Source organism: Bactrocera oleae, chromosome 2 (assembly GCF_042242935.1).
Source record: "Bactrocera oleae isolate idBacOlea1 chromosome 2, idBacOlea1, whole genome shotgun sequence".
NCBI lineage: Eukaryota > Metazoa > Arthropoda > Insecta > Diptera > Tephritidae > Bactrocera > Bactrocera oleae.
Window position 1 is genome coordinate 82,003,302 of NC_091536.1, and position 25,761 is coordinate 82,029,062.

Sequence of the window (25,761 nt, forward strand, 5' to 3'; positions counted from 1 at the left end):
GTGACCAAATGCTGAGAATACGATGGATGTGAATGTAATACAATTTCAATTTTGTCATTGTCCAAGTCATTGAATTCATGTAATTTAATTTTGTCAACGTAGTTTTGGTTCGTTCGTTCCAATAACGCTATGTAATGGTTGCTGTTGATTCGATCTGTATGGAAATCACTTGAAAATCGTTGTTTCGCCTAGTCCGAATTCTGTATTAAATACTCTCACATAATCTTCTAAATTGCTAGCCCACACATTGTTACACAAAGCAGCTTTTAATTTATACAAGTTTACAGAGAGTTTATTAATTCTTTATAATGACTATTCGACTAAGTCAAGAAATAATTATGTATTTTCTCTAAATCTGCATTATTCAGTGGCTCGGTAAAAGAAAAGAAATTAACAGCTGTGACCTGATAAGGCGGTTGCCACTGCCGTTCCTCTTTGATAATTAATCCAAAATTCCCTTTTGATTGAAATGTGATTTGTCAACAGTTGAAATTATGTAGTTTTTATTTTGCAATAATTTATAACTTAGTATACATTTGTATATTACCATTAGGACTAGTTTGTTCTAATATGTTAAGTTAAAATTATGAATCATGATTAAATATACAACAAAATTAGTGCTATAATAAACATATCGTCTTCACATACATATTATATGTAGAACTTAAGCGATTTTCAATTGATATATTGTACAATCATTTTTGAGGAATCGCTTATGCCAGTCTAAACAAAGAGAATTTATATATAATTTAGCACAATGTAACAAATAGAATGCGATTTGTAACATATACAATAATATGCATGTACATATGTATATGTATATGTATCAATCATTTAGTAATACAAAGAAGCTAATAAATACTGGTAGTTTGTGATCATTCAATTGAATATGCCTTAGTTGTTGCTTAAAGTAAATAAATATGTGTTACAATAATATATTTTGATTATTTCATTGCATTACTATCTGTATTCACTAACTTCTCAGAAAATTTCATGTTTTCGCTTATTCGTAATATTTTGCAGAAATTAACAATATTTCGCCATCTGCAAAACCCTGAGTTTGTATTTTGTATCAATAATATTAAATTTCGAAATTTACATACATACATATTTTTGTTTAATTTTTTATTTTTATTTTTTAATTTCAATTAGCTATGTGTGTACATACTTACATATGTACAGTTACAGTTGTGTATAATTTACAGAACACTTATTGATAATATAGATAATATTGATTTTAAATACTATTGTATTTACAACGTTGCTAAGTCTGAATACTTTCCACTCTTCAAGCAAATTTTATTAGTCAAATGATATTAAAACTGTACCGTTTGTCTCCAATTATATAATCCAACATTAAAATATAAATATTATTATTTTTTCAACTTTCGAAAATTTTCTCCAGCACAAATCTAAATAAAATATTAATCGAATTTTTTTTTAAATTTATTGCAAATATTTGGAGTTTTTATGAAAAATATATTTTCGTGACCATAAGATAAGTATTCGCTACGAAAAACGTTGTGCCACTTTATTGAAATCAAATGTTGATTTGAACAATATCAAACGATACTCGGCGGTGAACATTGTGCCGGTTGAATGCTTTTTGAAAAAAAATGGAGTCATATTTTGTTATTCTTATTTTAAGCGACACACCCAGTGTGGCAGCCTAAAAAACGGCGATTTTTGAGAATGTCAAAGAAAATGCTACTGTTTCAGTTGTTTAAAATTAAGCGAATAAAATCAAGCGAATATTTATACATACATATTTTAAGAATATACAGTGAAATTTTCAAAGAAAAAAAAATTTTTTCGAGTTACACGCGATACCCGACGGCGCTAAAATATAATTTGTTAGACATCGTATTATTTGTCTCTGGGTAATCACTCCAGCGAATTCGAAAAATGTAGTGAGCGCTCGAGTCGCACACCTAGAACTTTAAACGCGTTTTTCTCGAAAATGTTTTTTTTAACCTGGTTGACACGATTTCGACCGATCTACTGAACCGATTTGCTTTAAATATTTTTGAAAGTTTGGCGAAGTCTTGGCTATCGCATGAACTACATCATTGTTCGTCGCTATTTAACAAAGTTATAATACAATTATTGACATACTTCAAAATGAAAAATGTTTCGTTTGTTTCAGATTACCCAAAATCAAGAAATCGCGCCAACCACTTTTCAAAATGACTACTACCGGTCGGCCATAGCTCCGACGGATGTTGACACCAAAAAATAAAATATATATATATAAACCGATAATGTCCGATTAAAATTGTGCGAAAAATTATTTTTTTCATAAAAATGTCAAAGATAAACGGACTAAGCTGATTGAACTGAGCGGCAACACTTTAGAAGCGTGTAACTCCAAAACTATCTGAGATATCGCTTAGAAATTTTAATATGTTATTTTTAAAGATTTGACCTATCGAAATAATAAAAAAAGCTTTTTTTTTAATTTCACACAAGGTCTGCCACTTAAAATTTTTCACTGAAGATATTTCCAAATAGCCTCATTCATCATTTTTAGGGATGTGAGTTGTAATTGTATCAAAATACAACATATTGGGCCAATCCAAGTTCGTGACCAAAAAATAAATTTAACTTTTTGATCATACAAAATTAAAACTATTTGGTAATCATATATGTAAAACTTTCTCATTTAGAAAATTATATACGAATTGATAATAATAATTGATACGCTTTGTTGGTTTATCTCATGCAACACTTTCTTATATGCATAATAGAATTTAAAGGTAATATTTTTCTCCAAAAATATTATAAAAGGAAGTGATCCATGTTTCAGTGCTAACGCCTATTTTTAATTTTTATAAACTTTTTTTTGTTTTGAAAAATGTTAAACTATTCGATTAATCAGCAATTTGAATAATTAACAGCACAAATGACTCGAGTAACTGATTAAACCAAGCTAACCGAATCGCCCGTATATTCGAACGCGAATATTTAAAGATGTGGAGAGCAATTTTATTTTCCAACTAATTTTCTGTTTTATAAATATTCAGACTTATTTACATACGTTTATATAATATATTAAATAAAAATGTTTGATTTGATTGCAAACCTTATATGTATTCAGCGAATATGGCACATTTTACGACACTGCACGAGTATCTGCATCGAATTACGGCACTCACGATGCTGCTAGCACACCTTACGCTGGTGTAAGACTCTAACCAAAGTTAATATTTAATGCAATCATGAGTTTTACAATTTGGTAGCTGCTCGTTTTATATATTATATTTACATACTCTTCTATGCGACTGTGCTATGTATAACTGTACTTGTTGTGCGTAAAAATTTTGATTATTGCACGTGTGTGTGTGTCTTAAAAAGCAAATACTCGTATACTCACTCACAACTAAGTATGTACAATAATACAAGCTACTGACATACCTTTCGCTAGCTATGTACTTGTGCATGTATGTTGTACATATGTATGTGCGTGTGTATGCGTTGATTATAGATTTTTTTTAGTATGTGTTGACTTTATAGTTTAAACAGTTATCACAGCCAAATGAGCAAATGCTACATGTTGTTTCGCATTTTCTACCCTTCTCATTGTTTTTGTTGCAATTGCAGTTGTAGTTGTAGTGGGTGAATGTGTTCGTCATTTGGCAAATAAAACTAACCACAATTGACACGCGCTCGAGTTACCTAACGAATAGCTGACACATAATACCTAAATAAGCATAAGGTCGGTGTACTTCCACCTGTCCAGCGAATGGAGTCATCAGTGGGAACACCTAAGTGATGGTGGTCAGCGTTGTGATGTCGGCGCAAATGCGTTTGCGTTAATTCGATTCACGGCTATTATCGCTATTCGCTGTCAGATTACAATCTCCGTTAGTTATTGTGTTGTTGCTATTCTGACTGCCATTGTTATTGCTGTGGTTGTTGTTGTTGTGTGTGACAGTCTCTCCGCTGTTGGCGTTGGTCGCCAAGCCTAAACGAGCTGCGCTGTGATTACTTCCACCGACGGTGGGGCCATTGTGCATTTGCGCGCTGTTGTTGTTGTTGTTGCTGCTGCTGTTGGCGCTACTTTGGCAACTGTTGCTCACATTTATATTGCCAGTGGGATTCGCTGGACCCGACGCTGCTGCGCTGCTGTTCGTTGTTGCTGCCGTCGTGGTGGCGACGCTTTGTTGTGTCAATATATCCGCCGGTATTAGACCCTCTTTGACACGTTTCTTCTGCTTCATGCGTCGGTTTTGGAACCAGATTTTCACCTGCGAAAGAAATGTAGTAATCTCTTAGTAAACGCTGTAGTGTGGGAAGTTAAAAGTAAAATATTAACAGTAAGATAAAAGGTTATGACTCACCTGCGTCTCGTTGAGTTGTAGCGTGTTGGCGATTTCGATGCGTCGCGCACGCGTCAAATAACGATTGAAGTGGAACTCCTTCTCCAATTCGGTCAGCTGTTTGTTGGTAAAATTGGTGCGTCCCGAATTGTTGGTGGCACTCAGGCTGCAACTGCTCATATTGGGCGCACAAATGCTCAAGACCGACGTGTTGCCGTTGCCACCCGCTAAGAGTAGGCCCGTCTGTGTCGGCTGGCTGGCGGGCAAACTGCCGCGGCAAATGTCTAGCTGATGCCCGTTCAGCTGATAATCGTGTATGGTGGCAGGTAGTTTGGGTGCTGCAAAGGCAAACAAAGAGACAGAGGAGGGGAAACAATAATCAGTTTGACGTTTCAATGCTGGTTTTGTGGCTTTTGAGTGATTTTCAGTGATGATCGCTGTCAAAGTTAATCAGTGAGTTTGACTTCTCTCATTTACCTCTAAACGAATGTATATATGTACATATATGTGGGTAGCGTGTGTGTGTGTGGATAAGCGTGTAGCAAACCTTTCTCTGAATGCCAGTTTTTCTGCATTCTAATAGCATTACGAGAAGGCCACTTTTGTGTGTTTGTTGCATTTGTTTTGGTTAACAAACTGTTTTTGTGTTCTTTTTTTGTGGTTTTGTTGCTTTGTGTGAGTTTTTGGTTTGCTGTTTGAATGGTATATGAGTATGCAGAGATGATTTTGCATTTCTGTTTATAATTTGACATGCGCCCCGTGGACTTTAAGCTGACGATGATGAAAACAATATTTTGGTTTTTCACAGAAAGATTTAATAGGATTTATTACTATGTTTGAAAACATTGCGGTATTAATTTTTCGTTTTGGAATGAATAAGTGAAAACCGAAATGTTTTGTGGGTGTTCCTACTTTTTACGGATTTTGTTTTTAAATTTGAAAACACTAAAACTGTTAAGATGTTATGCAATTCCGAAGCGATTTAAACATGTATTCGTCATCAAGCGAGTTCCAGAAGTTGCGGGTTCGAAAATTTTTTGTTGGAAAATTTAATTGCATACGTTTTAGATTATGAATTAAGTGCTAGTAATAAGAAAGCCATTCTTTTTTTATTGACGGCTTTAGTAAACTGAATCTCGTGAGCGCAAACGGTGACATAGTCAGAATTGACGGTCAGGACGGTGCTCCCCCACCGCCAAACTCCTAATTCGGACCTGTACTGTAACTGTAATAGTTAAACTGTCTGAAGAAAGCAAGGGCACAGAGAGACCAGCTTTAACCAATGGCAGTGGAATTGTGCTCCATTCGGACAACGCCAAACCACACACATCGCTGGTGGCTCATCTGAAATTCGAGAACTGGATTGGAAGGTGCTTATGCATCTACCTTATAGTCTAGATCTGGCACCAAGTTATTACTACCGGTTCCTTTCTATGGCGAATGGTTTTGTCGCCTATAAAAAAATCTTGTGAAAATCGAATGTTCCAGTTTTTTGCTAATAGTGACAAGAGTCTCCATCTAGTGACATTATGAAAATGACAAGAAATTATTGAACAAAACGGTGCATATTTAATCTGAATCAGATCATACAAATTATGCTAAATCAAGTCTTCAATTTAAAGCGAAAATAAATGAGATCTTTTTACCAGACCTTATATTTTGAGTCTTCAATTACTGCCAACACATGCGGGGCTTCGAAGAAAATTTAAAAAATTGTAAAAAGTGATTCCGTAGATTGTTTCAGTAGCCCACTTTTTATATCAAAATTTCTATATACAATTTGTTTATTCAGTCAAATACACTTTTTAATATAGAAAAAACAAAGTTAGCCCATTTGTTTAGGCTCTAGACTGGCCTAACCCCTTATTGGCTTGGCGACTTTCTCGCTCTATCAATCGCATCATAATTCATCTGCCGATGCTTTTCTACCATAAGCGCTGTTAGCTTTCCTAGCTGTCGAAATTTACATGCAGTCGTATATAGCTACATATGAATTTCTACTATTATATACATGTATAAACATATACACATATGTTTACAATTTTATTCTTTTAAATTATAGCAAATATGTGCGAGTGTTGTAAATTATTATAAATTTACAGAACACTTGAAATAATTTAATTTTAATTGATGTCAACTTTCGTGTATTTACACTAGAATTAAGTGAAGGCGGCAAGCGCCTCCATATGTAAGAACCCCAATTATGATCTCTCAACAAATGAGAGCATTCAACAGCGAGATTATTAAACACACTTATGCTTTAAACAGTCACCGACATTACGCCCTTCCGTACCTACCGTCCGTATTAAACAAAATGTGTCAAATATATGCTCGTAGTTGCAACGCAGAAATCAGTTGTTCTCTTCTGTTTTCATTTTACCAATGTTGCTATTGTTCTATTTGTATACATGACAGGTCGTATCAGCTGATTCGGTCTACGTTTTTGCGTCGGTGACCGTTTTTAGCATTACATTTATGTTTGTATGTAAATCACACTTTCGATACATATTATAAATTGTATATTTTTCAGTTGACTCCGAGTATTTTCCCGTTTTGATTTCGATGCCTTCTATCGAGCTTATGTAAGGCATTAGAAGGGTAATTTAAAATGAAAATGGCGCCAATATAATCAAAATGCAAATATCGATAAGCAAACGCATTAGCCTCGTTAATTAATAGACATAAAAAACATGAAGCTTCAATAAACCGAGAATTGATATTAATTTTATATATAGTGTGTAGATACGCAGAAGAATATACAAACAAGTAATATAGCAATTTGTTACATCTAAAGCAATATAAGCACACACAAATTTTTTACAAGGAAAGCCTAAAAAACTTCGATCCACAGAATCAAGACGAAAATTTGTGAAAATGTTTGATGGAGATGAGATCACGTAGGACAAAATCAAAAAGCATTTTATTAATAAAGAATTTTTGTTTTTCTGTGTGAACCGGAGAAGTTAACGAACTTGGTTTGAGAACAAATGTGGATGTCAATCGGATCACTGTCGGCACATAATCGATAAATCACAATGAAGTAAGTAAAAAATTAAATTAGTCGAAATAAGGTGAAATACTGGATAGAGTAACAAAAGTTTCTTACTTCTAGTAAATACTGAAATTAAGCGACTGCAACGGCCTGAGTTTGTCAATTGGTTTGGGGTAGTTTTCTCTCACTATTAGCACTTAACAGCTGAAAGCAGTAATTTCTCATTGAAGTTTATACATTTCACTAATAAAAAAAATATCAAATTTACTCCATCACAAGTTTCATGAAGAACTGCTAGATATTCGTATTTCAAAGTATGCTTTTTACCTAGATAGATATCAATAGAGATCACTAAAATTTTGTCTCGTTAGCCTTTTTAAACGGCATTTAAGAGAAAGCATACTCGTGACGTCAAATAAAAAATGACGGGAAGCTCGCTTCGTTTATGACAAAGCTTGTCGCGAAGTTAATTATCATTGTTGCTTTCTACAATATGCTGCTTTACAGTTATAAGCAATATGCTAATATGTTAATAAAGTTAGTTACATGCAGGGTTGCAAATAATGCATTAAAAAATTAAATTAACATTTGAATTAAAAATTTTTGTGGAATCTCTATTACGGGATTAAAAAATAAAATAAAAATTTATAATGCCACATACCGGATCAAAAAAAATATGTTAATTCCACATACCAGATTAAAATATATAAAAAAAATAGTTTAATTCCAAAAACCGTATGAAAAAACAAAATTGTTTTATTTCCAAAAATAATTACTTTTTAATCTACTTTTAATTTATTTTTAATTTTTAATCTCAACTACCACATTGAAAAATAAAAAGAAAAATTTTAGTCTCAAGCATACAACTAAGAATAAAAAAAAATTATTGGTTTTAGAATTACCATTTTTTCGCATTCATTAAAATCCAAAAATAATTTTTCAATTTTTTAATTTTTAATCCCAAAGATTTTGAATTAAGGGGAGCTATTCATGTAATATAAAAAATAAATCGTTTTTTTTATAAATAGTTAGTTTAACATCTTAAAATTATGCCTGTTAATATTTAGAACGAAAATCACATTATTTATTTAGAAAAAATGCATTTAATTGTTCCGTCTCAACTCGACGCTTGTCCATGGTCGAAACTTTAACGACCCTCTTTGACTCAAAATATGTCGGAAAAAAGGGTGAAAATTTCGACTTTTTGGTCTGAGGCGTGCCAGATTTTGATTTATTTCAGATAGCTTTATTTTTATTTCAGAAAGCTGAAACTGAAGCTATTTTAATATGTACTTAATAAACATGATGAGATTTATTATCATTCATTAGTTTTTTCCATTTCAAATAAGCCTCCAAAAATTGGTCTAAATTCAGGCGTTTACATGTACGCCCCCCTTAAAAAATTAAATCTAATGCTTAATCCCAAACATCTTGAATTAAAAAATGAAAATTTAATTTTCAATCCGAAATTTTTTAATACAAAAATTCACAACCCTGGTTGCATGTTGAGAAAATTTTAAGCATTGAGAACTTTTCGGTAAGAAAATCAGATGATTGTGGCATATGTTTACTTTGGCCTGAGAAGAGCACCAACCTCTTCATTTATTTTGCTTGCGATTTTTCTCTCCGGTCACAAAATAAACGGTTATTCTGGTATTACCCTAAAAGTGCAGCAAGTAAAGATTTATAACAATCAGGAATGACAATTAGAGGAGCACGGAGAGACGAAGGCATTTCGTTTTAGCAAGACAGGAGTACCAAGAAATCGAATCAATGATGAATAGATAATCATAACCCGTATTTTTAACTTCTTAAATAAGTTTTTTTTATTTGACAAGATATCTTCACGAAATTTGGTATGGATTACGGTTCAAGGCAACGCTATAATCTCCGAACAAATTGTTCAAAACGGACCATTATAGCATATAGCTGGTATTCAAACAGACCTGCCAAAATTAAGATAAAAATTTTATCTTCGTGCAAACTTTTTTTTTTTTTTTTATTAAAGTAACATTAAATCGACTTGAAGGGTTGTTTGTATCAAACTAAGTGGTTTCAGTGAACTAGCTAAAGGTTTTACGTTTGATACAAACCGTTAGCCGGTTACGCTTTCAGATTTCAGACAAAATTAACGTTTTTGCTTGTTGTTGTAAGTATGTAAACAATAAAAATAAATATATTATTTGCTTTGCCGATTTTCATTCACTAATAGCAAATTTCTTACTTACGAACAGGTGACGCATGCGTCTTGCGATTATCATTATTTTATATAAATTTATGGAATTATAAGGAAAACTTAATCTAAATAATGCTAGGATCAGGCGATAATCTTGTTGAGATTAGTGTGTATTGGTGTAGTGTACATACATACAAATAACCTAGCTTGCAAGATCTACATACATACATACAATGAATATGTATTAGTGTTGTTGGCACTTTAAGTGGTAATATTTTCAATTTCTAATCAAACTTAAGGTAATACTCATATATACATACATATGTACATACATACTGTTTGTTTGTATGTAAATGAACTGATTATGGGATCATAAATACTAAACGCGTCAAACGGTTTAAACACCAAATCAATGATGGATTTATGATCCCTTCTAGAAGAAATACGAATATTAAGCCTTTAACAACAACAATCACTTGAGTTGTACAAACAAACTGGAACGGTCTCTAAATACATCAATACACACACACACATAATAAGTTACACATGTACATACATATTTATGTACAATCGCCAACCACTCCGCCACATTCCCCAAACGCTTGAGTGAAACAGTAGCTGTCATTAAAATTGTGACAATACACCGGCGCAAATGTAAATAGCCGTTGGTTACTGTAATCACAAGAGAGCTGCGATCTCTCATAAATACCGATGCATTATATTCGCATTACACCCAAGTGCAGACAAATCCAAATAGCGCCAGCGCCCATGCCAGCGCAACGTAATAGCGCCACATAAAAAGCTGCCACCATTACACCGATGACGGTTTGTTCAGGTGCTTGCGGAGTGCTGCAAGGCATTGAGCTGCTTACTAATCTGTTTGCGCTTCCAGTTGCAGCACGCTCGTACTTTGCGTGCATGTTTGTGTATGTACATATGTGTGTAGTTATCAGGTTCGTGGCGCATTGACACAGCTACTCGCATACACGCAATCGCTTCTTGTCAAAAGCGACGCGGCCAGTTGGCGGCAATGGAGTTGGCGTCCGGCGCCAGCGATATCCTATATGCGTATGCGCTCGTAATGTGTACCGGAGTTTTATAGAATTATCAGGGATCGCTTCCACTTCATCGGAGCGACAGACCAATTGACAGAAGCACGGTGCATTGGCGAAAGGTGTGTTAGTGAACGGAACGACGTGAACGTTGCTTGCATGCATACATGCACCCAAACATATATACATACATTCAAACGCTTTTCCGAACATACAAGTATATGTAGCTGGGCTACTGACGTTACTACTGTCACCGAAGGCACCACCACCGCCACCGCCGCAGCCGCGGCCGCCTTTGAGCTGTCGTGTCGCTTGCATTGGGTGGGAGTGGTGTGAAAAGTAGCAAGGGAAGTGTGACATCTAAGCGCCATGGCACCACAATAAACTGACACTGACAGTCGAAAAGCAAATATTGATTACGCGCTGGAGTACACCCGTTAATACCCCACCCTCTTCATTCAGCTGTCCGGTGCGTTTGTTGTAACCCGATAACATCGAAACTCTTGTTAATTACACTTACAGGCTCAATGTAATTGTTGTTGATTTAACTATAATTTTTAAAATATTTATATAAATTGATAAACGAAGTATAATGCTTACGCAAATGCAGACAAATCTGCATAAACATCAATATGTATGTACACACATAAATACTTATGTAAAGAAAGTTTGTTAGCAGTGTGGTTATGGAATTTGGAAAAATCTCCCATGAAACTAGAAATTTTGAAAATGCTTCTTCAAAGTGTTTAATTATTTAGAGTTTTGTGCATTGGTTCTCAGATATATATTGTGACCAGAAAATTTCCGGAAATTGTATATAAAGAGAAAAATTGTTTAACTTCTTCAATATTTATTTTGTCGCCTTCAAAATATGCTTCTTTTGCAGCGATATACATATGCCACCTCGTTTTCCTCAATCATCGAAACATGCCTTGTAGATTCGATTTCCTTCACTTTTCTGATGTTATCGTCAAGTGTAGACGTCGAAGGACGACCGCAACGAGGCATGTATTCGACGGTTTCTCGACCATCCTTAAAGGCTTTGTAAACTTGGGTTTTCGATAGAAAAGATTCACCATAAGCCTTCGCTTACATTCGTAACGATTCCGCACACGAAATTTTTTAATGATATTCACCTATGATCGGTCTAACACTTGTTCATATTACCTAATATTGGTTATCCTCTTTTAAACAAACATATTCCCGTTGTGAATAAAATTTAATATTATATATGAAAACGAGTTATCGAATAATTAGTTCAGAGTTTCTAACATGAGTATAAAATTTATATATGAAATATGATATGATATGGTCTAACCTCGAGCCCAACCGAACAACCGAGTCTCTTAGAAATTTACAAAAACGAAAAGGTATTAATTTTTTGAAGAGATATGCCGAATTGCATAGTAAAATTGTACAACTAACCTATTTCTATTAAAATGCTAACAGTTCGACAGAAGTTAGCCTTTCTGTGTATTGGTACTTGATTAATCCTTGGCAAGGTGAAATGTGGTCATACAATTGAAAAGGACAGTGTAAGGGCAGTGTTATGGTTGTGGTGCGCTTAAATCAGTTTTCAATAATCCTCAGGGATATTCGGTATGATAATTGATCAATAATTGGTCTGTCTTAAAATATTAATTCTTTGAAAATACAAATTTGTACAGGTTAGTTTATTATGCTTTAGGTTTTACTCATATTATTCGCGTCATATTTCAAAGTTGGAATTTACGACGCAGTCTGAAGATAATCGCAGGCCAACGGTAAAATCCGAGCCGAGCTAATCAAATCGCCGCTAAACAAAAGTTGGTAAAGTAGATGCCAGAATTAAAATTTGACTTTGCCAAATATACTATCGTTGATTCTACTCCGGATTTTGACTTGACTTAATATTCTAGTTTAGTTATATTCACTTTTTATACCCAGAATCTTGTAACAACCCCGAAGTTTTTCACATGCAAAAGGAAACATCTGAGACTTTATGAGTTTTGTTTTGTTCAACTTCAAACAACTGATCAGCGTGACAAGCTGAGTCGATTTAGCCATGTCTCTCTGCCTGTTCGTCTGTGTGTGTAAGTTTCTCTGTATATAATCAAATCAGTCCCTCAGTTTTTGAGATATCGCTCTCAAATTTGCTAGTCTGTCTGTCCGTCTCTCTGTATATACGCTAACTAGGCAGTTTTTGAAATTCACGATTTAAACAATGCAAGCTCTTAGTTTATTTGATAGTAAAATTACTAACTATTTATTTTTTTTATTCGAAAGTATCAGTCACAAAAAATTGGCGCCTTTTCCGTTATAATTTTAGTTAAAAAATTGTATATTATTTCATTCTAAAATTTTTTTTAAGCGATTAGCATTAAAACACACACATACATTACAGTGATAACTCTGTACATGCTAACAAGTAGGTATTTCTTTGTACATCCTATTTTCAACTGTTTACCTCCAAATACAAATAAGATATTTCGATAATCCCATCGACGTTTTGTTGTATAAACATGTCAACACCTACGCAAGCATCCGGTCGACATAAAACAGTAGCTAAAAAAGGGTTTTCTGATAACGCTTTGCACTTAAGTATCGGGCTATATTTACTAAACTACACGCATACACATGTAAATGCGCACATTTAGCTACACATTTATATGAATGTGTGAATGTTTGCTCCAGAGAGAGTATGACTTAAGAAAGTCAAACACAAGTTGTTTGCCTTTCACGCCAATATATGCTACCGAATTTCATTCAAGTAAATATTAGCATACAAGCACATATATTATATAATATCCATATGTAGATATGTGTGTGTATTTGTGTAACATATATATGTTATCTTTACCTGTCGCAGCTGAAAAAAGTAGCAGTGGCTTAGGTTATTTCAGGTTTCTTTCAATAAATTTGAAGCATACATTAGGGATTGCTTTATTTACATATACATATGTATGTATATTTGTTTGTGGAAGATGTAAGTTCAGAGCCTTTTTTTTTTTGTAAGTGTACACCAAGTGGAATTCGGTGTACGAATCTTGTCACAATTTGTTAAATATAACGGCCGGTGGGTTTCTACCGTAATAAATGCACCATTCTGGCAGCGTTTCGACATTGAGTAGTGTCCAAAATTGGTTGCCTCACATGTGTGTATATAAGGTGGTTTGTGTGGCACTGTGAATGCACATTTGTGGCATAAAGTGTATTTGACTTTTCTACCCACACATACATATATACATATGTTTATATGCACATGCCTATCAGGAGCAAATTTTGTAACAAATCGTGACTAATAAGTCAGCAGGCGGTCCAAGTCGCAACAAATTCCACTGCAAGAACGCGGCCGAATATTGTGGCTGTGTTGCATTGTTGTGTTCAAGCGCTTTTTTATATATAATATATATATTTTTTTTTATTACGGCTTTTGGTTTTCTTACAAATCACGCACAAAGCTCTGCGCGCTTCTGAAGCAATCGCTTGTAGATTTCTTCAAATTTTTGTAGCTTTATAATACTCACATGCGCTTTATGAAGTCAAGATGACAAGTAGAAAGTTCAAATAACTGACAATAGCAACAATAACAGACAGCGACGCAGTAACGAGCAGTGAGGGGGGCGAAGGGCAGCAACAAAATGACAAAGTAAACAGATTAGTGAATTTCGTCAAGTCATTATATTGAATATTCTGAGGAGAGAGAACACATGTACCCACATATATATGTGTACATACTTGTATGCATGTATGTGCATATGTGCCTAGCCGCCTGTTAGACCCCTTCAACAGTTAATATTGGTTGCTTTTGTTGTTGCTACATTTTTGTATGTGATTGACTTCGCTTGATGAGCTAAATGGCTAAGAAGCTAATTTAATTAAACTGCTCTACCCGCCGCAACCGCCGTGCTTATTGACTGAAAGGGTTAATTTCGGTGTTGACAAATACTTATTTGGAGTTGAAAGTGAGCAGAGAAGGAATGCACTTTCAATTATGGATGTGAATTTAGGGACTATTTTTGCTCATATCCTATTGCGCTGGGTACCCCTTATACAATGCTGCATTGACCCACGCACCAACTGACCACCATATGTTAAGATCAATATATTGCAACATATTGTATAATATTGTTGAGGAGTAGGAATGGTCAGTCAAAAACATCTGACTTTACACACAGATATTAGTTTTCATGTAAATGCTTTCAATTCGAAATAAGGGGTTTGTCTCTGATTTGTTTATCAATATCTAGAACAGCATTATTTTTATTATTTCTCTGTATGTACGTGTAGTAGTTTCTTGTTTCAACTTTTTCGAGATTTTTACAGTATTTAATTTAATATTAATAATGTTATAATAAAATAAAATATTCGGCGATTAGTTTTGAAAATTTTTAGATTCGCTTACTACCGTAGCCGATCTCTAGGAGGGCTTCCGAAGAAGCTGTCTGGCAGTGAGGAAAATTTTTTTGTTTAAAATTATCTCAAACCAAAAACAAAAAATAAATAAAATAAAAACTATAGATGAACACAGATAATGATGATAAGAATTATAATGATTTTTGGCAAAATTTCGGCTAATCAATTTTATGAATTAGTTTACACTTCAGATTGGCATAAAAAACGAAATTATGATCAAAGCTCTTATATCTTATATTCTTACCTGTTTTGGAAAAAGTTTCCTCACCAACAAAACATCTTACAAATACGCTCACATCTTCGAAACTATTTTCCGTATCTACTTCAAATTTTTGGAGAACATTCACAAATATATGTACACATATGGTAAAAAAACTACTTTTTGAAACTCACAAGTGTATATAACGCTTTGATATCCTACCACAAAAATTGTTCTACATGCCGGTGTAGCTTTCAGTGTTAACTGGACAGACATTCCAATATCCATGCCATACTTTCACTCTATGATCATTCACGGATCCAAAAAGTCTGAGTAGGTGAAATTTGGATACTAAAAAAGTTGTTTATTTGTGTCAATTTCAGAACTTTTTACATAAACCTGCTAATAATCCATAACTTGCTTTGAATTCAGGTAAGTGAACCTAATCTTCTCTGTGACATGACAATAAGCATTCGGAAATTCAAGACAAATAATTTAGCATTAAAATCTCCGACCATCGTTTTTATATCCCATTTGAGAAGAACTGGTCTATATAAACTGCGCATGCAAGCCAAATCGATAAAAAAAATTTCCTAGATTGGAACAACCTTTTTGAAAATGATGCAAAAGTGTTTTTGGGAGTCTATTTTATCACGTTTTTGAGTGAAAGAAAGTATTCAGTGAGGGTCGAATCGAAAACTTGAATCATGCGAGCCATCCATTTACCTCTATTAATGACGTTAGCAACGAAAAAGTGAAAGAAACAATGCTTGAAAATTTTTGTTTTGGCAGACGATTAGACTTTTACCAAAAGAACTGAACCTTTTGCAAGAAAAGATGTCGAGTGGGTGCCACAAAAGAGATGTCTGTTGACGAGACGTGTGTTGACGAATAAGACATCGAAACTGTCCACCATTTTTTTGTCGAATAGTGCATTCCAAAAATGTGACGAAATATCGCTGAAGGCTCTGACGATCATCCCAGCCGAGGTTTATCTAAAACTTATGGTGAATTGGATTAAGCGTTGACATGCTTCGGAGCCTAGTTTGAAGGCGATAATAAAGATTTATATTTAAATACCTGAAAATGTTGTTTATTTTGTCAGTCTTGTTCAAATTTGATCAGATGGTAAATAATAAAATTCGGCAATTACCTATTATATTTGTGTCTTTAGATTTACATATGTATTTTATACATCTATTTTAGTTATTATTTTTTATTTTTTGGTTTCGACATCCAGCAACATTGCAATTTCATGGCGAACACTTTGACATTCATATACTTACTGGTATATACATATATCATATAAGTACGAATATATACTGTTTTTTTTTAGAAATATAAGTATACATAGCTGCACATTATACTTCAAATAAAGCCTCCATTGCATTAGTTGTTTATTTGATTACGGATGTATGTATATGTGAGAATGCATGTACTTACGTACACATGTATATACTAAATGAATGTCCAGATCAATCGTTAATTAATTATACGATGACAGAAACATTTTCTTCACTTGGACTGTGTGCATAAATATATAGCACATATGTACATATATATATATATATATATATAAATATAAGATAAATTTGAACATATCCATACATGCATATGAAAGTATAGACAACGTTTTTTTAAAGACATATACCTACAATTCAAAAGTTGATTTTTAATTATTTAATTTACTTAAATTTTTTACTTGATTATCAAACAGGTTGTAATTTGAATAATTGAATGAGCACATTTTGTTTTTTATAGTATTTTATTAATGTGTATAATACTAAATAATACATACTTATTAGAACGGGTAAAAAACGGTTACTTTTTCTCTTTATACTTTGAAAAATTGATTGGTAGACACCCCAAAATAAGTTTCTCCAAGTATGAGCTCTTAAGCGAGTCATCAAGTGTGTCGGTTACAAAAACTCGATTTTTTTTTGCATAAATCCAATCTAGAACACTCATAGAAAGTGCGGGTAATGTAATTTTCCGAAATTTAATGTTGTTGGAATGTTTCAGCAGTGTGAAAGTAAGCTCTGTTAGGACTGTTTCAAAAGTTGTTTTCTCGAAACTGCATTTTTTAAACTGGCATCCACAATTTCTCAACAACGGTTTCATCGATTGTATAAAATTTTAATGCTAGATTCATCAAATCGCTAGAGCTAGAATTTTTGAAAATATTGAACCGTTTCGTTATTTTTTATAAAAAAGTAATCGCAAAAAATCATGAAATTTTGTGTATTAATGTTTAAAAGCATTTAAAATATTTAATTTTCAAGATTTGTAAAAGACCCTAGTTCCGGCGATAGCAAGCTAACAACAGATTATGCTGCAATTTTTTTTTATTTTTTTGATTTTAAACTTAGTCAGTCTGCTGGAATCATGGACGCCGTTTGTCATTTTCTATATGGGTGCCATTGGAGCGATAAAGCTCGCAATAAATAAAATATTTTTACTGAAAAAAATTCAAAACTGCTGCTAAAGGCTTAATAAATATATAGTACAAGTTTGGAAGCTTTGTGTTTTTTCATTTCCCTATAAAAAATTCCGAAAAAACCATTAAAAAAACGGTCGCCACACGGGATGACCACCGTAAAGTTAATTGAAAGGTTCGCCGCTTTGCAGTATCCTGTTTTTTACCTTATTGTAGGAAAGAACAACTCATATCTCAGTGTCTACTATTTGCAAAAAAAAGAATCTCTCGTCTCTTACACTTGTATTGTAGTAAATTGAATTCTTTATTTATATATGTACATACATACGTGTGCTTAATATTTTGTTAAAAAGCAAATATGGAAGCTGAAACTAACGGCTCTTGCACGCCATTTTGTTTTGTTTGCAAGCTTATACATATGTACGTATGACGGACATTATGTTGCTTATGTACATTCACTCATGTGCACGCAAGTACAATATATTGCCTAGCGGTACATTTTTTTGGGACAGCATGTGCAGCCATATGAGCGTAAAGTGGTGGACTGAGTGTGAGTACATCTGCGCTTTATTCTCTATATTATATATTAATTCAATGGCAGAAAAAGTAAAAATCTTAATTCGAATAATACATTCTGACAACATGACGGATCACCAACGAAAATACGGAGGCAAAGGCATTTGAGCTCTTCCGACTATTGTTGTAGTTGCCATCGCAGTGGTTGTTTTTTCCCCTTCAATTGTATATGTATGTATGTATGTATATTTGCTGAAGAATTTTTTTGAAACTATGTAATACATGCATGAGTATATACATAATTGCATATTTCTAATTCGATATTTTTATGAAACTATTTGCATGCGTCTATAACATAAATACTTGAATAATATCATATATATTAGATGGATGTGTGTATGTGTGATAGTTTAGACACGCAGTTTCTTTATTTCTTTATTTTCACGGAATAGTGATTGGGCATATAAGGTCCCAGCATATCTATATATTTACAAGCAAATACACATGTATATAAGTAAGTACATACATATCAGTTCATATGTATATAAGTGTGAATATTTTTGAAGAAAATCTAGTAGGCGCTATAATATTCGATTTTTTTTTTTAAGCTAACTTAGGGTTTTAAACCCGTAATTTTAATCGTGTATTTTCTCATATATGGAAGGCTTACAAGTAGCCAACGAATTATATAATTAAAAACAAACTGGAATAATTTGAAAAGAAAAAATGCTCATTTTCCATTTTGATTGAAAAAAGTACGTGTGCGAAATTTCAGATCGATATCCAGAAACTGAGGGCCTAGTTGGTGTATATACAGACAGACGAACAGACGGACAAACAGACAGATATAGCTAAATGGACTCAGCTTGTCATGCTGATCATTTATTGTATATACATATGCATATACCTTATAAGTTCTCTGACGTTTCCTCTGGATGTTACGAAGTACGTGGCAAACTTGAAATACCCAATTCTGGGTGTAAAAATATTGAATCAAGCTGATTCAATTCACCTACTATTCAACACTATGTGTTTTGGCACGGCTTATGGGCAAATTAAAATGTCAAGGTAACAAATTTGCGCAACGTGTTTATTTCAGTCATTTTTATTTTTGCAAAATAATTTGAAAGACGGCTTCTTGTTCAATACCTCAGACCACTTAACGTCTTATCAAACATTTTTGCCATTGCGTTTGAATGTTTTCTTCTAAATTCTTGACAATGATGCTAATGTCATCATCAATCTTAGACGAAAATTTTCACAAATGGCCGCAGTGCAGGCGAACAAGCAGCAGGATATACATGCACATAACTATATAAGAGTGTGTGTACACGGTATCTAATATTTTTTTAGCAAAGAAAAGGCGAGGCGCTGCTTGGCTGCTTGGCTACTTTCCTGCCGAACTGCCTGCCTAAATGTGTCACCGCAAATACCACCACAAAAAGGATGGCTGACAGCAGAGCGGCATGTGCTCGTGCATGGTGCTGTGTCACCACGCCGTTTTTGGCGAGGACGACTGATTGGCATGTTGGTTTATTGGCTGCGCTATCTTTACGTTTTCGCTGTTGACAACGTAGAATTTTCATTAGGCAAATTAACAGTATTTTACTTTGAATTGTGCCACTTGTAAAAAAGTTGCTTAGTATATTGAAAGCTTGTACGCTTTGGGGTGACATGCGGTGGAAGATATTGGTTTATTGGTGTTTTGCTGGTTAGCACTTGTGCTGACAAGACACTACAGCTTTAATGTGTAATTTAACTTTTCACAAAAATGACTTGTTTACAAGAGATAATTCGCTCCTAATAAATCATTTTCAGTTTTACTAATTCAATTAAACTGATATTAACGGTTGAGTTGGGAATTAAAATGTCAACAAGTACGCTCTCATACATAAGTACTAGATTTACTAGAGTACATAATTTTTATTGACAAATATCCACATATACTTATTCTACTTACATATGTATATGCCAAGTATGATATTATAAACTGGCCCATGCATGTCTTTATAGAATGTTGCTGTTGCGTTTTTAATTAAATATGTTCGCGAACATATTTTCAAGTATTACTCCTAGAAATATTAGCATAAAACTTAAGCTAAAAAGCAATGTTTGCTCACGGTTATCCAGCCACTTGAGGAGTACAAGTATTGACAAGCTAGTGTCAGTGGGCCACTTGAAAGACAAAGTTGAAAAAAAAAAATCCTACTCGGTAGCAGATATTTACTTTTAACACACTTCTGTACTTGTATGTATGTATATACGAGTATGTGAGTTAGCGCCTCTATATATGAATACATATCTCGTACATATGGTCGATATGTATGATATGCATCTAAGTTTTCCAATTTCTTCGGCTAATTTTTAAGTTTTGAGTATGAAATATATGTGCTTTTTTAGTTTTATGCAAATATATATGCATATTTGCCGATAAAACTCTTTTATTTATCTGTCGGTAGTATTGCTTTCAACTCATCGAGTTCTGGAAGCTGTGGGGAGTCCTCTTTTTATCCAATTAAAAGTTATCAACTTGAAAAAAATTTGTTTGGTCATTATTGCAGTTTTAAAAAAATTCTTAAACGACAACATGCTTTCCTTAAGCGTTAAAATAAATTTTGAGTCAAAAATCGTCAAATTCGATAATTTTTATACAAATGTGAAGAGTTTATGCTACTGTTCTTGTGCGTCTTTTCCGGAATATATAAAATTTTTTTACTATTAAATATGTTGAAGTTTGTGCCTGAAAAAGTGTGTGAGTATTATTTCAGTATTTTAATATGTAGAAAACCTTAGCCGAAAAATATCATATTTTGGTAAAAGTTTATGAGGAATATGCGATAGCTGAGCGAACGAGCAAAAGATGACGAAGAACGTCCTGGGCAGCCAAATTTGAAGATGAGAAACTGGAAGCATTAATCAATGAAGATTATTGCCAAACACGAGAAATGCTAGCAGCACCTTTGATATTTACTCCGACAGCCATTTAACAGTCCTTGGCCGGATAAAAATCTGGTTCCGTTCCGGTTACGTAGACCCGACTGTCGTGTAAACGGTTTCGCAGATTGCAAGACTATTCTACTAGTCAAAAAAATTTTTTTTTTTTTAACTAAAGTTAACTTATTAAAAATATAAAATAAACGGTGAGTAAGTTGGTACATCTGTCGTAAGAACACATGCAAAGTTATAATCCTCAACTTAAAAATGCATCGTTGAATTTTGGGCTTTACACGTGGTCGTACTAAGCTTGAAGACGATCCACACGAAAACGATCAAAAACCGCAACCACACCAGAAATCATTGAGCAGTTAAGGGAGATTTTATTGAATAAAAAAATATATTTCATACCAAAAACAGTATTTTTTCATTTCGAGCGCAGAAACTTTTCAAGCAAAATGTACGTGCAAAGTTTTATAAGAATTATATGTATATAAAATGTTGCAATTTTTTTAATTAAAAATATATAAAAACATATTTAAAAGAACACCACGAAACAATCGTCCAGTTTTTTCACAGGAAAATTTTGGAAAGATTTGCATGAGTGTGTAAGTTAGACCACTTTGTGTTTGTACATTTGTAAACTTAATATTTATAATCTTATAGCAGTGTGCTCATTAATGATTTACCGCTATAGCTGCTTACAACAAAACACACTTAAGTGTGACCAATTTTTCACAGAATAACTTTGAAATTGCTGAAATCACTGCCCTTACAAAACTGCAGCACAGATAGCCGAAAGTATCTGAAAACCGTTACAAGCGCTCTGCTATCCACCTTGATAACGTAATACAAAAAAGTCGTGAGTTTTTCTGGAGGCTTCAACAAATGCCTTGCCTTTGGTCAAGAAAACAATAACAAAACAGGCATGTAAATCCATATGAGCGCAAGAGCGATATGTAGATATGTATGTAGATATCAATAAATATATAATATATTGTCACCTGCATTATAATAGCACCCGTTCGTTCAGCCGGCGGCGTTCAGTGAACAAGCCAATTGTTTATTGTGATAACTGAGTGACTGAGTAAGTGTTGAGGTGAAGACGCGGTGGAGCGGGGTGAAGGTGTGGCAAATTGTGGTAAGGTGACACCGCGTCCAATAAGTGGTGTGCATAAACGCAAAAGAATGTCATTGAAAAGACGCGGCTTCTTTGATTCAGCCATCACTATTTAATGCCAACGATTTATAAAAAGTCAAATTCAAAGCGTTTGAAAAAAATAGAATGCCGCCCTTGTCATAAATTTAACGGCTTGGTTGTCGTAGTAAGTAGTTGACGGCTGATTAATGTTTGTATGTTTTTGTTCAACACACCGACAAATGTATGCATAATTTATATACCCTTCTAAGATGTAAATAGACGTTGAGCAAAAGCTCTGTTGCAAAGCTCAAATTTTTGTTTCGAAAATTTATGTTTCTTGAAAATTCTTTATGTACATATGTAAGAGTTATTAAGCGAAAACTGAATGTGATCTCGAAACAGCCTACTATATGTAAATAATAAATTTACTAACCGAAGTTTAAAAACCTTTACTTTCCCAACTTTAACTTCTTGAGGGAAGGACTTTTGACACAACACCCGTTCTGCCAACAATATGGTAGTCATACTGGATTTATACTTGGAAACCATTCTTGCTCATTTTCCGGGTGTTGCCCACAGCGTTCACACAAGCGACTCGAGTTGCTCGGCAGTTTTCTACATCCATTTTCATACATTATTCTCAAAAGAAAAAAAATTGATCGTTTCACTTACGCGATGCAATATATTTTTATATACTTTTTTCAAATTTTTTAATTTTTTTTAACTTTTTTCATAATATTTCAAAATGAAAATGAATGCAGAACTCTGTGCTCTTTGTCTTTCCTCGTCGCCCCTTCGCCAATAAACTGCGAGTTTGGAGCACAAGAGTTTTCGTGCGTAGCACTTCCATTTAAACGAATCTGTTTGAGTCCAAAAAGTCTGAATATAACTTCTTGAGAATTGAAACTTACAAATATTTTCAAAAATTGGTTTAAATTTATATGTGAACCAAGAAGTTGAATGCTATTGGAAAGTTATAGTCATTGTGTACCAAACCTGTTGTGAAACATCTATAAGTAAATGTAGCCTTGAACTGACAAACAAGAAACTTGACAGCTTACACTGAAGGACCTCATTCTTACTTTTACGTACTCATGAGTCATGAAGAAAGCCCATGTGAGAAATAAAAACCTCAAAAAAACAGATTGATATATTCGTAAAACGTAACCTTATCAAACATAACCTAAGCTTGCAGTTTAAATTAGTAATTATTTGTAAAAGTAAAGTTTTTGTTGTAATAATTTTATGAATTCATAAGCGTTTAAAATTTTTGAAAATAGTAATGAAGACGCAAAACTTAACATATGTATATGCGTATTTACTCTTACAACGGTACTTATTCTCTGTTAATAAAAATAACTTTAAATATTTAATTTGAATTATTATCAATGAAGTTCAAGGTTTTTTTTAAATAATCGAAACTATTAGTCTATTTTCAAAAGAAAATTCAATTGGCACACATTGAAAAGCTCTGCCCGATAGGCCTAAATAATAATAGATACTGAACCTTCTTTGTAAGCAGAATAGCTTTTTTTTTTTAAAAACTATGCATTAGGGCGAGCCAAAAAAACAAATTAACATCGAATTAATGTGTTAAAAAGAACCTATGCTGCGAATGCTTTCAAATATAGGAAGTTTAGAAATTAAATATATCATTGAGGTAGATTTTTTTTAGTCAACTTTATGCACTACAAGAACTCGTTATGTAATTTTTAATGAAAACAAAATTTTTATGTATTTTTTTAAATAAAAAACTGTGGGTGCTCACCGACAACATTTAAAATTAAGCTAAACATCCTGTTTTAAATAATTTTTTTTTTTCATATACATATGTTCGTTTTAACCTAACTAATATCGAGTTAGTTTTCTTTAGCTCACTCTAATGCGCATTTAGATACTATAAATCCCATACCATGTACGATAATGGCATAATTTAGAATACCCTCACTTCTTTAAATGCTTTTTGCATTTATTTAGCAATTTCGACTATTTGATATAATAATAGTTGATATTATCCCACCTGCTGTTTCATTTATTTCTGCCATATTGGTATACTGCGGTATTGGTATAGGTATATACATTACATGCATGCCCGTGCATATTTTTATATGCAAAGGTAATCTTTTATAGCTATACCAGCACATGTGATCGCGTAGTGTGTATGCATGTAGTTGTAATAGGTACATCACACTGTGCTTCCTTGTGGAAGCGCCTCTAATTCTATAAGATGATGGATTACGTGGCGCCAGCGTTATTTGAACGTTTGTTATCAGAAAAAGTTATGTGAAATAAAATAAAACCAAGAAAAACTAATTACCTGTTTATATTAATATATATATATTTATATTGTATATATAAATAAAGGTGCTGCTGAAACTCGAATTTGTAACTTTTTTTACTTTACTACTCCACTTTCATGCTAATATATATGTATGTATGTAAAAGGGCTATACAATTATATTATGTTTGGCAAATTTTGATTTTAGTAAAAGTTTATTTTGAGTTATAATAACTTTTATTTCAAATATGCGCAAATACATGTTTCTCTTGTATTTAATAAAATATGTATATATGGTAGACATGTCTTCAAAAATACACTTCTATGCGAGTATACCCTACAAGAAACTGCTGATGGGTTCATCAATACACTCACATTTAGTATGTCAGTACTGACAGTCATATGAACAGTAAAGGGACTGGCAATGTTTATGATTTTTGCAAAAGCAAATTCTGCACACGTCGAAAGGCATACATTTTCATAGAAGTTTCGAGAAGTTGTGAAATACTCTACTCTACTAGTCGTTATTTCGTGCGATAAACCAAAAGTGTTGCGTGCTTCTGTGCAATAACCATTTTTGTTTTATTAAAGCTTATTAAATAACGAAGGAGTTTTCAAATATAATATACATAAGTTATTATTAAGTTTAAAATAAAATAAATTTTTATTTATTAATTTTCATTTTTATTTAGGCATTTTTAAATTCCGAAATATTCATAAACTGGAGAAATACGTACAGCAGAGCTTTTGAGAGGAGCAAGCATGGAATTAAGTTAAAGTATTATATTTAATTATATTTTTGTTACACTCCGTTTTATATTTTTGTGTCTTATTATAAATAATTTTGATTAAAAGTTTAAAATTTATTAAAGAAATAAAAATTTTATTATCTACTGCGCAAAAGAATTTTTCACTTGTGATCGATTTACAGTCATAACTGACAAATTGCAGCAATGATGGATTTATGGTCAGCAATGACACAGAAAAAGACATGAGAGTGAGCAGTATAGATGTATAGGGAATCAATTCCGAATACCATTGCGTTAAAGAGAGATGCAAACTTACACACATACGTTTGTTTACATCAGTTTTTTCACAAGGCTCTTAAGAAAATGATAGAAACTTTGTTCTGCGCGCTGACAAACTTTTTTCAGCTGTGACTGTCATATGACCAGTCAGACGACTGTCACTGTTCTTATAGGGTATTTGCTACGTTTAATATACATACATGATGCATATATTTATATGTTCCTTCCAATAGTGTGCTGCAGATACATATCTGTAATTTGATATGGGCGAGCATTTCGTCAAATTTTGCGTCA

The 25,761-nt window shown here is 33.2% G+C and overlaps 1 protein-coding gene across 1 annotated transcript in view; it reads right to left on the reverse strand.

The window, feature by feature from the left end:
• Positions 1–509: 509 nt before the first annotated feature.
• Positions 510–25,761, reverse strand: part of LOC106624647 (homeotic protein labial) — a 35,884-nt gene continuing 10,632 nt past the window's right edge. The window contains exons 2-3 of the mRNA XM_036361516.2: positions 4,341–4,657; positions 510–4,247 (exon numbers count right to left, since the gene is read on the reverse strand). Coding sequence (XP_036217409.2) covers positions 3,813–4,247; positions 4,341–4,657 — 752 coding nt within the window. The 3' untranslated portion in view covers positions 510–3,812. The remainder of the gene's footprint in view (positions 4,248–4,340; positions 4,658–25,761) is intronic.